The 13123-nt window shown below is 36.8% G+C and overlaps 1 protein-coding gene across 6 annotated transcripts in view; it reads right to left on the reverse strand.

The window, feature by feature from the left end:
- RUNDC3B (RUN domain containing 3B) overlaps positions 1-13123 on the reverse strand; it is a 174385-nt gene that overhangs the window by 56660 nt on the left and 104602 nt on the right. For all 6 annotated transcript variants that reach the window (XM_017536497.1, XM_017536494.1, XM_017536496.1 and 3 more), the window contains one exon: positions 1455-1623. In XM_017536497.1, coding sequence (XP_017391986.1) covers positions 1455-1623 — 169 coding nt within the window. The remainder of the gene's footprint in view (positions 1-1454; positions 1624-13123) is intronic.

Here is a 13123-nt window from a genome sequence, read left to right on the forward strand (position 1 = left end):
GGGATTGCTGGGTCAAATGGAATTTCAATTTCTAGGTCCTTGAGGAATCGCCACACTGTCTTCCACAATGGTTGAACTAATTTACACTCCCACCAACAGTGTAAAAGTGTTCCTGTTTCTCCACATCCTCTCCAGTATCTGCTAGATTTTTTAATGATCGCCATTCTAACTGGCGTGAGATGGTATCTCAATGTTGGTAGCTTTAAATTGGCCATGATGGAAGTATTTATCATAGAAAAATTGGCAAACACTACAAATGAGGGCTTCTGTTTCCATCTCCTCTAAAAAAGATGGTTAAACTTATTTCAGTATACCAGTGTCACCCCTATACTGGTCATTATTTTTGCTATTTCATGTAGTCAAGGTTTCTTTACAAGTTTATTTCTTTACTCTGCCATTTTGCATCTCACTCCTGAATTCTAAGTTCAATTTCTACCTTGAATGACAGGGACATATACCTGCTGTTTCCCTGTTGATGTTAAAACGCAAGTTTCTAGATTAATTATGCCTTCACTCCCATCCCTGGGCCCTACAGTACTCCTAATATATGCACATATTCTTGTCTCCGGTCTATGTTTCTGATCCTTAGTGAATTCCTTTTCTTGAGAGAGTAGCTCTGAATTAATCTTTTAAACAATTGTATTCTACTCAGCATTTTTAGATTTTTGCAATGATGATACTTTCAGATTATCTTAGTCTGCATTCTTGCTGGTACAAGTCTCATTTAATAGGGCATAAAAAGTTTTCTTCATATGTATTATGCAAATATTTATAGCTAATATAATTGGGATTTAAAAATAGTTTCTAAGCAATAGCTATCTGTATAGATAAAATTACTTGTATATGTAAAATTATTTTATAACAATTTTCCCCACTGCATTTTTAATTTTTTGAATATTTCTATCACTAATTCCATGGGGCTTTCCTTATGTATATCATCTTTGAAGAACGATGTTAAAAGAAGAGGAAAAGGGAAAAATAGAAAATACAGTTAAAAAAAAGTAAGAGTTATAAACTCCTTAAAATAATAGAGTTTGTTTGCTTTCTGTTATATACTCCACTTTACCTAGTACAGTGCTTAACACACAAGAGCTGCTAAAATATCTAATTTTTAAAAAACAGATGTATGTACTTAGGCAATCATTGCATTTTCACAAACTAATAATCTTTTATACAATTTATCATAGAAGCTAAAATCTCAGATACATAAATTAAACTGCTTATGGAAAAATAATGGATTGTTTTTTATGTTAAAATGTAAAATTGGAAAATCTTTAACAAATAAAAGCATCTCCTTCAACTGTCTGGCTTTTCATTAAGATGAGGCCAATTCAAAAACAGAATAGAAGCAGCAATGGATAAATAATTTTACTCAGTTAAAAATGTTTTGGCAGTGACAGTTCAAAGACAATAACTAGAATCAAATTAAATGTGTTTTGACAATTTTAAAATACCTTCTGTTCCAGGGTAAGCTGATACTTTTGCTTAACTCTCTTACACTTGTTGAACCAACTGTTCTCATCCATGAGGAAAGGAGGTCCGACATTCTCTGGAGTACTGCTTTCACTACCACTGCTTCCCAAAGTCCTTAGCTCCTCCTCATCACTGCTGATACTATCAGAACTGGGAAGATCAAAATTTTAAGAAAATAAAGTTAAAAATATGGTTCAACTTGATTCTTAAACACTTTTATATTTGCAAGGTATGGTGAACAAATTTGAAAACATTCAACACTAAATACAAAATTATAATCGTATTATAAAGATTTTGGCTTCCTGAAAAAAATGGCAAGCTAGCATGGGCTGCTGACTCCTTGGAAAACAACCCTAGAGATACTACAGAAGCTCAAATGAGGTTTACAGATCTAAGGAATTAACAGATAAACCAAGAATGCCCAAAGGAGAGAGAAAAGATTTCCAGAGAAGAGAACCAGAAATTCTAGATGTGCTGAAAACAGCCTTCTATCTGGTGTTTTTCACTGCTGTATGTGAATCACTGCCTGCCCAATCTTCAACAGAAGGCAGAAAACAGCAGTTTCAGATAATAACACTGGGGTATAACACAGGGTAGTGTGTCAAGATCAGCTCAGCTTTGGCAAGGAGAAGATAACAACAGGTTCAAAAGATCCAGTCACTCCTAAGCATTTCCTACTGAGAGGAACAAGGACAAGCACAGGTAGAGTAGAGAGAACATCCATCACAATCCATATAGAAAATTCCAGGACATGAGTATGGCACAGGAGCAGAGCGTACAGTGAAAAAAAAAAAATGGTAGAAGAAAAATTCAATAGAGATTAAAGTGTGCTAAGATGACAGTCCAATTTACAAGAAAAATATTGGGGTTAATTCATGGATACAAGGAAGGGAACATCACACACCAGGGCCTGTTGTGGGATGGAGAGCAAGGGGAGGGAGAGCATTAGGACAAATACTTAATGCATGCAGGGCTTAAAACCTCAATGACGGGTTGATGGGTGCAGCAAATTACCATGGCACATGTATAACTATGTAACAAACCTGCACATTCTGCACATGTATCTCAGCATTTAAAGTATAATTTAAAAAAAGAAGAAAAATACTGGTGTTAATATACTTAAAAAGAAACATGGAAAAATAAAATTTAAAATGTGAGCAATTAATAGGTACGAAGTAGAAGCATAAGAACAATCTGTATTACATAGAGAGTATTCAAAGAAACTATAATCTGTCAAATGAAGGGGCAAACAAAACAAAACAAAAAAAACCAACCAAACCTGCCAAAGAAAATAAACCCTAGAACAAAAGTAATCACACAAAATTTAAATGAGTTAAAGTCAATAACCAAAAGCCAGATGTTCAGAACCAGTTAAGATAAATATGGGGCTGGGGACATTGGCTCATGCCTGTAATACCAGCACTTTGGGAGGCCAAGGTGGGTGGATCACTTGAGACCAGAAGTTCAAGATCAGCCTGGGCAACATGGTGAAAACCTGTCTCTACTAAAAATACAGGGGCTCATCTCCCTCTCCCTATACAGAGTAGCAGCATTCCTGAAATAGAGTGCAGATTGCCAGCAGTGCTGTTTGTTTCCTGCTGGGCGAAAAGGTTCTTCCTTGGGGCCATTTTGTTAGTAGCAGACAGGCGTTTTCCATGAACCTCAGTTACCTTGTGGCCTAAAGATAATGTCTGTCTAAACTGAAGGTTGCAAGCTCTGTGACAGGGAAGATGACTGCATTCCTGCCTGCCTAGGACAAGGAGTTGATGCAGTCCTCTCAACCCTCATCCCAAAGACCTCAGTGCCTCCTACCATGAACTACTCCTGCCACATGTTAGGGCTGGTGGTCCCACTTGTCATCAGCATACCCCAGGGAGAGCTGGCTCTTACCCTGAAGGGCAACTTACTGAACTGGAGATTGAACTGCATCACCAAATTTAGAAAAACCAGGGGACAGAAGGGAATAATGCTAGGGTATGAGATAAGTGCCCTGAGATCTACATACTCTCAGCCCTGCAGAAGACAGTGAGTTGGATCATATGACCAATACACTGCTACAACAATTGGCATTGGAGGAAGATGCTGCGAAAAAAAAAAAAAAAAAAAAAAAAAAGCTGTCTATAACCAAGGACTTATAGAGAGCCTTGGCCTCCTGAAAGCACCCAGAAATGCAGTCAAATGATTTTAGACAACATACCTAACAGTCACATCCTTAAGGGAGCTTCCTCAGATTAGAAGGAATTAGTGTAAGAACTCTGGCAGCAAAAAATGATAGAATGTTTGGACATCTCCAAAGGATTACATTAGCTCTCCAGGAATAGATCCTAACCAAAATGAAAATTCTGATATGACAAAGAATTCAAAATGTAGATTATAAAGAAGCTAAATGAGATCTTATGAGCCAGAAGAGAGTGGGAATCTTTCTTCAGCCTTCTTAGAGAAAAAAAATTTGAGCCAAGGATTTTATATACTGCCAAACTAAACTTCATCAATGAAGGGGAAATAGTCTTCCCCTGGAGAAGCAAGCATTAAGGCAATTCATCGTAATTAGACAAGTCCTACAAGAAATGAACAAAGGAGCTCTAAACATAGAAATAAAAGGACAATAATCACCATCATAAATGCATACATACATACAAAGCTCAGAAAGCCTATAAAGCAATTACACAATTGAGATTACAAAGCAACCAGTTATCAACATTATGGCAGGAACAGAATCTGACATAGCCTCATAAAAATATAAGCTGACAAGCTGGATTAAAAACAAGACCCAGCCATCTGCTGAGACCCACCTAGCAGGTAAATACACTTACAGGCTCAAAATGAAGGATTTGAAAAAGATGTACCATGCAACAGGAAAATGAAAACAATCAGGAATAGCTATTCTTCTATCATACGAAACAGACTTTAAATCAACAAGAGTGAAACAGACAAGGTCATTATATAATGATAAAGGGTTTGGTTCAACAAGAAGATTTAACTGTTCTAAATACATATATTTATATATAACTGTTATATATTACTGTTCTCATAATTATAATTATATAAAATATATAATTATAAGCTATATAACAGGAATATGATATTATAACTTATATAAATGTGATATAAGTGTTCTCATGATATATATATCATTACTGTTACATATATAACTGTTCCCGTATCATTATAATAATTATGAGAACAGTTATATATATAACAGGTATAATATATATAATTATTATATTTATAATTATATTCATTTACATTATATTATTTTATATATTTTATATTATATATAATTATATAATTATAATTTTTATATATCTATGATTATATAATTATATTATGAGAACAGTTATATCTTATAAGTTATACATATATATAACTGTTCTAAATACACACACACACACACACACACACACACACACACACACATACACCCAACACTGGAGCACCCAGATTTGTAAAACAAATACTACTAGACATAATAAATGATATAGGACAATATAATAATAGTGGGGGACTTCCACACCCTACTAACAGCACTAGATAGATCACTGAGGCAGAAATCAGTAAAGATACTCTGGACTTAAATTGAACTCTAGACCAAATGGATCTAAGAGATATTTACAGAACACGCTACCCAGTAACTGCAGAATATATATTTTGCTCATCTGTGCAGAGAACATTCTCCAAAACTGACCAGGCCATAAAGCAAGTCTCAACAAATTTTTAGAAATGGAAATCATATCAAAAATCTTCTCAAGCCACAGTGGAATAAAATTAGAAATCAATACCATGAGGAACCATCAAAACTACACAAATACATAGAAACTAAATAACTTGCTCCTGGAAGACATTGGGTGAACAAAATAAGGCAGAAATCTAAAATTCTTTTTGAAACACACTAAAAGAGACATAATATACCAAAACCTCTGGGATATGGCAAAAGCAGAGCTAACAGGAAAGTTTATAGCACTAAATGCATATATCAAAAAGATAGATATCAAATGAGCAACCAAATGTTAAACCTCAAGGAACTGAAGACAAAAATAATAAACATCAGAGCAGAACAGAATGAAACTGAGCCAAAAAAAACCCCACAACAACCCAAAGGATCAACTAAATGAAAAGTTGGTTTTCTGAAAGGTTAAAAAAAATTAATAGAACACTAGCTAGATTAATCATGAAAAAAAGAGAAAATTCAAATAAGCACAATCAGAAATGATAAAGGTGATATTGCAGCTGATACTGCAGAAATACAAAAGATTATCAGATAATTTTATGAGCCTCTTCATGTACACAAACTAGAAAACCTAGGAAAATAAATAAATTTCTGAAACGTACAACTTCCCAAGATTGAACCAGGAAGAAACAGAAATCCTGAACAGACCAATAAAAAAGTAATGGAAATGAATCAATAATAATAATAATAATAAATCTCCCAACAAAAAAGAGCACAGGACCAGATGAACTGGGATTTCCTACCCAAAGAAAAAGAAATCATTGTATCCAAAAGATACCCTCCCTTGTATGTTTATCACAGCACTATTCACAATAGCAAATATGTGGAATCAACCTAAGTATTCATCAGTAGAGGACAGAATAAAGAAAACGTGGCATGGGGAGGATCCAAGATGGCTGAATAGGAACAGCTCTGGAGTGCAGTTTCCAGCAAGAACAACACAGAGGGTGAGTGCCCACCGCATTTCCAAACAAATTTTCAGTGCCCACAAACCAGCAGATCCCCGGGCCAAAAAGCACAACGAGTTTTCAGCACAGTGGTTTCAGCTGGTGCTGGGTTGGTGCACAGAAACTCACACAAATCTGGGTGGCCATTTCAACTGGCACCTGGAATGCCTGGGAGACAGAGCCACCATTCAACTGAAAGAGAGGGGGCAGAGACAGGGAGCCAGGTGATCTGGCTTGACGGGTATCACCCTGACAAAACAAGCAATCTGAAACACTCTGGATTTAGAGTTTTGCAGCAAGCACAGCTGGATCCGGGATGGTCCAGCTCAGTGGGGGGAAGGGCAAACACCACTATTGAGGCAGTTCGCCACTATCAAGGTAGTTCACACAGCAGCTGGGCAGAGCCTGTGGCAGTGCAGCAATGTCTCTGCTGGCAGACTGTGACTAGACTACTCTGTACGGGGCAGGGCATCTATGAAAAAAGGCAGCAGCATGACAAGAACTTATAAATAAAGCTGACCTTCCAAAGACAGAGCACCTGGGAAAAGAAGCGGTTATGAGTTCCACTACAGCAGACTTAAAAGTACCTGTCCAGCAGCTCTGCATGGAACAATGGAGCTCCCAGCAAAGCACTTGAGCTCCTATAAGGGACAGACTGTCTCATTAAGCAGCTCCCCGACCCCCATATACCCAAAGAGATACCTCATAAAGAAGAGCTCAGGCAGACACCAGGCAGGTAACCTTCTGGGAAGAAGGTAACAGAAGAAGAAACCGGCAGAATCCCTTACTATTCTGCAGCTCCCATGAGTGATACCCAGGCAAGCAGGGACTGGAGTGGAACTCCAACAGTCCTGCAGCATAGGGGCCTGACTGTTAGAAGGAAAACTAAGAAACAGAAAGAAATAACTTCATCAGCAACAAAAAGGACATCCACCCAGAGATCCCAACTGAAAGTCACCAACTATAAAGACCACAGGTAGATAGAGCCACTAAGATGGGAAGAAACCAGTGCAAAAATGATTATAACACCAGAAACCAGAATGCGTCTCCTCCTCCAAAGGATCACACTCCTCCAGCTAGGGATCAAAGATGGATGGAGAAACAATCTGATGAATTGACAGAAACAGGCTCCAGAAGGTGGGTAATAACAAACTTCTCTGAGCTGAAAGAACATGTGCTAACCCAATGCAAAGAAACTAAGAACCTAGAAAAAAGGTAGATGAGATGCTAACTAGAATAAACAGCCTAGAGAAGAATATAAATGACTTGATGGTGCTGAAAAACACAGCACGAGAACTTCAAGAAGCATAGAGAAGTTTCAATAGCTGAATCAACCAAGCAAAAGAAAGGATATCAGAGACTGAAGATCAACTCAATGAAATAAAACAAGACCCTGCTTGCCTGGGGATCACTTATGGGAGCTGCAGAATAGTAAGGGTTACTGCCGGTTTCACTCCACTGTCAATATTAGACAGATAAATGAAACAGAAAATTAACAAAAATATCCAGGACTGAAAGTCAGATCTGGACCAAGTGGACCTAATAGACATCTACAGAACTCTCCACCCCAAATGCATAGAACATACTTTCTTCTCAGCACCGCATTGCACCTACTCTAAAATTGACCACATAATTGGAAGTAAATCACTCCTCAGCAAAGGCAAAAGAACGGGTATCATAACAAACAGTCTCTTAGAACACAGGGCAATCAAATTAGAACTCAGAATTTAAAAACTAACTCACAACCACACAACTTCATGGAAACGGAACAACTGGCTCCTGAATGTTGACTGGATACACAATGAAATGAAGGCAGAAATAAAGATGTTCTTTGAAACTAATGAGAATGAAGACACAATGTACCAGAATCTCTGGGACACATTTAAAGCAATGTCTAGAGGGAAATTAATAGCAATAAATGCCCACATGAGAAGCAAAGAAAGATCTAAAATTGACACCCTATCATCAAAATTTAAAGAGCTAGAGGAGCAAGATCAAAAAAACTCAAAAGCTGGCAGAAGACAAGAAATAACTAAGATCAGAGGAGAACTTAAGGATAGAGAGACACAAAAAAAACCCTTCAAAAAAATCAATAAATCCAGGAGCTGGTTTTTTGAAAAGATCAACGAAATAAACAGACCACCAGCCAGATTTAAAAAAAAGAAAAAGAAGAAGAATGAAATAGGTGCAATAAAAAACGATAAAGGGGATATCACCACTGATTCCACAGAAATACAGACTACAATCGGAAATTACTACTAACAACTCTATGCACATAAACCAGTAAGCCTGTAAGAAATGGATAAATTCCTGGACACTTGCACCCTCCCAAGCCTAAACCAGGAAGAAGCTGAAACCTTCAACAGACCAATAACAAGGGCTGAAGTTGAGGCAGCAATTAATAGCCTACCAACCAAAAAACGTCCAGGTCCAGACGGGTTCACAGCTGAATTCTACCAGATATACAAAGAGGAGCTGGTTCCATTCCTTCTGAAACTATTCCAAATAATACAAAAAGAGGGAATCCTTCCCAAATTACTTTATGAGACCAACATCATCCTGATACCAAAACCCGGAAGAGACTGAACAACAACAAAAAAAACTTCAGGCCAGTATCTATGATGAATATAGATACAAAAATCTTCAATAAAATACTGGCAAACTGATTGCAACAGCACATCAAAAAACTTTTCCATCACGATCAAGTAGGCTTCATCCCGGGGATGCAAGGCTGGTTCAACATACTTAAGTCCATAAACGTAATCCATCACATAAACCAAACCAAAGACAAAAACCACATGATAATCTCAATAGATGCAGAGAAGGCCTTTGACAAAATTCAACAGCCCTTTATGCTAAAAACACTCTATAAACTAGGTATCGATGGAAAATATCTCAAAATAATAAAAGCTATTTACAACAAACCCATAGCCAATATCATACTGAATGAGCAAAAACTGGAGGCATTCCCTTTGAAACCTGGCACTAGACAAGGATGCCCTCTCTCATCACTACTATTAAATATCGTACTGGAAGTTCTAGCCAGAGCAATCAGGCAAGAAAAAGAAATAAAGGATATTCAATTAGGAAATGAGGAAGTCAAATTATGTCTATTTGCAGACGACATGATTGTATATCTAGAAGACCCCATCGTCTCAGCTCGATGAAAGCAACTTTAGCAAAGTCTCAGGATACAAAATCAATGTGCAGAAATCACAAGCATTTCTACACACCAATTACAGACTTAAAGAGAGCCAAATCAAGAACAAACTGCCATTCACAATTGCTACAAAGAGAAGAAAATACCTAGGAATACAACTAACAAAGGATGTAAAGGACCTCTACAAGGATAACTATAAATCACTGATCAAGGAAATAAGAGAGGACACAAACAGATGGAAAAACATTCCAGGCTCATGGTTAGGAAGAATCAATATTGTGAAAACAGCCATGCTGCCCAAAGTAATTTATAGATTCAATGCTATCCCCATCAAGCTACAAATGACCTTCTTCTCATAACTGGAACAAATCACCTTAAACTTCATATGGAACCAAAAGAGAGCCTATATAGCCAAGACAATCCTAAGCAAAAAGAACAAAGCCAGAGGCATCACGCTACCTGATTTCAAACTATACTACAAGGCTACAGTAATCAAAACACCATGGTACTGGTATCAAAACAGAGATATAAACCAATGGAACAGAACAGAGGCCTTGGAGGCAATGCCACACATCTACAAGCATTTGATTTTTGACAAATCTGACAAAAACAAGCAATGGGGAAAGGATTCCCTGTTTAATAAATGGTGTTGGAAAAACTGGCTAGCAGTGTGCAGAAAGCAGAAACTGGACCCCTTCCTGACACCTTACACTAAAATTAACTCCAGATGGATTAAAGACTTAAACATAAGACCTAACACCATAAAAATCCTAGAAGAAAACCTAAGAAAAACCATTCAGGACACAGAAATAGGCAAGGACCTCATGACTGAAACACCAAAAGCATTGGAAACAAAAACTAAAATAGACAAATGGGACCTAATTAAACTCCAGAGCTTCTGTACAGCAAAAGAAACAACCATTAGAGTGAACCTGCAACCAACAGAATGGGAAAAAATTTTGGCAATCTACCCATCGGACAAAAGGCTAATATCCAGAATGTACAAAGAACTAAAACAGATTTACAGGAAAAAAACAAACCCATCTAAAAGTGGGAGAAGGATATAAACAGACACTTTTCAAAAGAAGACATATATGAGGCCAACAAACATATGAAAAAAGGCTCATCATCACTTATTATTAGAGAAATGCAAATCAAAACCACATTGAGATACCACCTCATGCCAGTTAGAATGGCAATCATTAAAAAATCTGGAGACAACAGATGCTGGAGAGGATGTGGAGAAATAGGAACACTTTTATACTGTTAGTGGGAGTGTAAACTAGTTCAACCGTTGTGGAAGATGATGTGGTGCTTCCTCAAGGACCTAGAAATAGAAATTTCATTTGACCCAGCAATCCCACTACTGGGTATATACCCAAAGGATTATACATCATTCTGTTATAAAGACACATGCACATGTATGTTCATAGCGGCACTGTTTACAATAGCAAAGATCTGGAACCAACCCAAATGTCCATCAACAACAGACTGGACAAGGAAAATGTGGCACATATATACCATGGAATACTATGCAGCCATAAAAAATCAGTTTGTATCCTTTGCAGGGACATGGATCAATTTGGAAACCATCATTCTCAGCAAACTGACACAAGAACAGAAAAGCAAACACTGCATGTTCTCACTCATAGGTGGGTGTTGAACAATGAGAACACATGGACACAGGGAGGGGAGCATCACACACTGGGGTCTGTTTGGGGGACCAAGGGAGGGATGGGAGTTTGGAGGTTGGGGAGGGATAACATGGGAAGAAATACCAGACATAGGTGATGGAGATGGAGGCAGCAAACCACACTGCCATGTGTGTACCTATGCAAAAATCCTGCATGATCTGTACATGTACCCCAGAACCTAAAGTATAATAAAAAAGAAAAACCATGAGTCACAAAAAAAAGAAAGGAAATGTGGTAAATATACAAGGTAGAATACTATTTAGCCATAAAGAAGAATGAAATTAATTGTGTCCTGTTTCAGCAACATGAATGGACTTGGAGGCCAATTATCCTAAGTGAAATAGCTCAGAAACAGAAAATCAAATACCATATGTTCTCACATGGGTAAACATGGACATAATGATGGAAATAATAGACACTGGGGACTCTAAAAGCAGGGAGACTTAGAAGTGGGTAAAGGTCATATAATTACCTGTTGGGTACAATGTTCACTACTTGAGAGATGGGTATACCAGAAGCCCAAATCTCACCATTAAGCAGCATACCCAAGTAACAAACCTGTACATGTACCTGCCTCAATCTAATATTTTTTCAAAAGAGCTCATTTAAGAATAAAGGTATGTACTTGAGACTTAAAGTTAATTAATAGCTAATAAAGCTACTGATTTGATACTTTAAATAAGCATGTTAAGTTACCAAAATAATAAAAGACTAGACCCAGTATAACTCAATCCAGAAGAGTGAAAATGTAAGGAGCAAGTCTTACACTTGTCTCACCACAAATACTATGAAATCCTTGAAAAAATATCAAATTGGGTCTTTAAAATTACTTATAGTAATCTTTGACTATAGTCTTGGTTTAATAAAAAAAACAAGTAAATACCAAACATGTAAAACTGAAGAAAGAGAAAATATCAGAAAGATATGTACTAAAGAAATCAAGGTCAGAAATTATAATTTCACAGATATAATACTGAAAAATATCATAAACACAAAGAAAGTTATATATTTTATCCTCTGTGATCTGAGTTTGCATCTGTTGGGCTCCTAAGTCTGGAATCTAAGCCTGTTGCCAATTTGAAATGGTTACCTCTGCTAAACAAAAGGTCTGACCAACAAGATGTTCTTAGTCAGGTATCTAGAAAGCAAACCAATAAACAAACAAACACCAAAGAATATTTGTCTGTCATACCATGGCTTTGGGTGAAACAGAGAAAACAAACAAACAAACAAACAAAAAAACAGTGGCTGATAATAAAGATCCAGCTCTGAAAACAGTCAAACAGAACTTCAAAAATTAAATGTATTTGACAGTAAAAATACATGGATTGCCTAAAAATCAGATACAATTGAAGAACTGGTAAAAATGGAAGACAGACATGAAAAAATTATAATATTTATTAAATATTTTCAAAATACTAAAAAAAAGTGCTGCCATAGTAGGACACATATCCAGCAAAATTATCTTCCTAAATAGAGGATGACATAAGCATATTTTCAGAAAACTAAAATCTTAGAGATATGCCAACAAATCCCCACCAAAACAACTTCTGATCATTATAATTTAAGAGAAAGTAAAATGACCCAATAAGGAAGGTTTGTTTTGTAAGAAGGTACACAAAGAAAATGGTAAACTTATAGGTAAACCTAAACAAATATTGAGAGTATAAAACACTAACAATTATGCCTACATTATAAATTTTTAAATAAATCAATGACTAATGTAAAATTCTGTACATCAAAAGCATATGTCAAAAAGGAAATATTTAGAACCAAGGCAATGTAAGATCCTCATTTATTTGGATGGGTGGTAAAGATATTAACCTTCAACTTTGTTAAATTTTATTTTATTTTTATTGTTTTTTTCCCCCATTTATTTATTTAATTGCATTTTAGGTTTGGGGGTACATGTGAAGAACATGCAAAATTGTTGCATAGGTACACACGTGGCAGTGTGATTTGCTGCCTTCCTCACCATCACCTACATCTGGCATTTCTCCCCTTGCTATCTCTCCCCAGCTCCCCACCCCCCCACCGTCCCTCCCCTATTTCCCCCCAACTGACCCCAGTGTGTAGTGCTCCCCTCCCTGTTCCATGTGTTCTCATTGTTCAACACCCACCT

Source organism: Cebus imitator, unplaced genomic scaffold (assembly GCF_001604975.1).
Source record: "Cebus imitator isolate Cc_AM_T3 unplaced genomic scaffold, Cebus_imitator-1.0 Scaffold98, whole genome shotgun sequence".
NCBI classification, from domain to species: Eukaryota; Metazoa; Chordata; class Mammalia; order Primates; family Cebidae; genus Cebus; species Cebus imitator.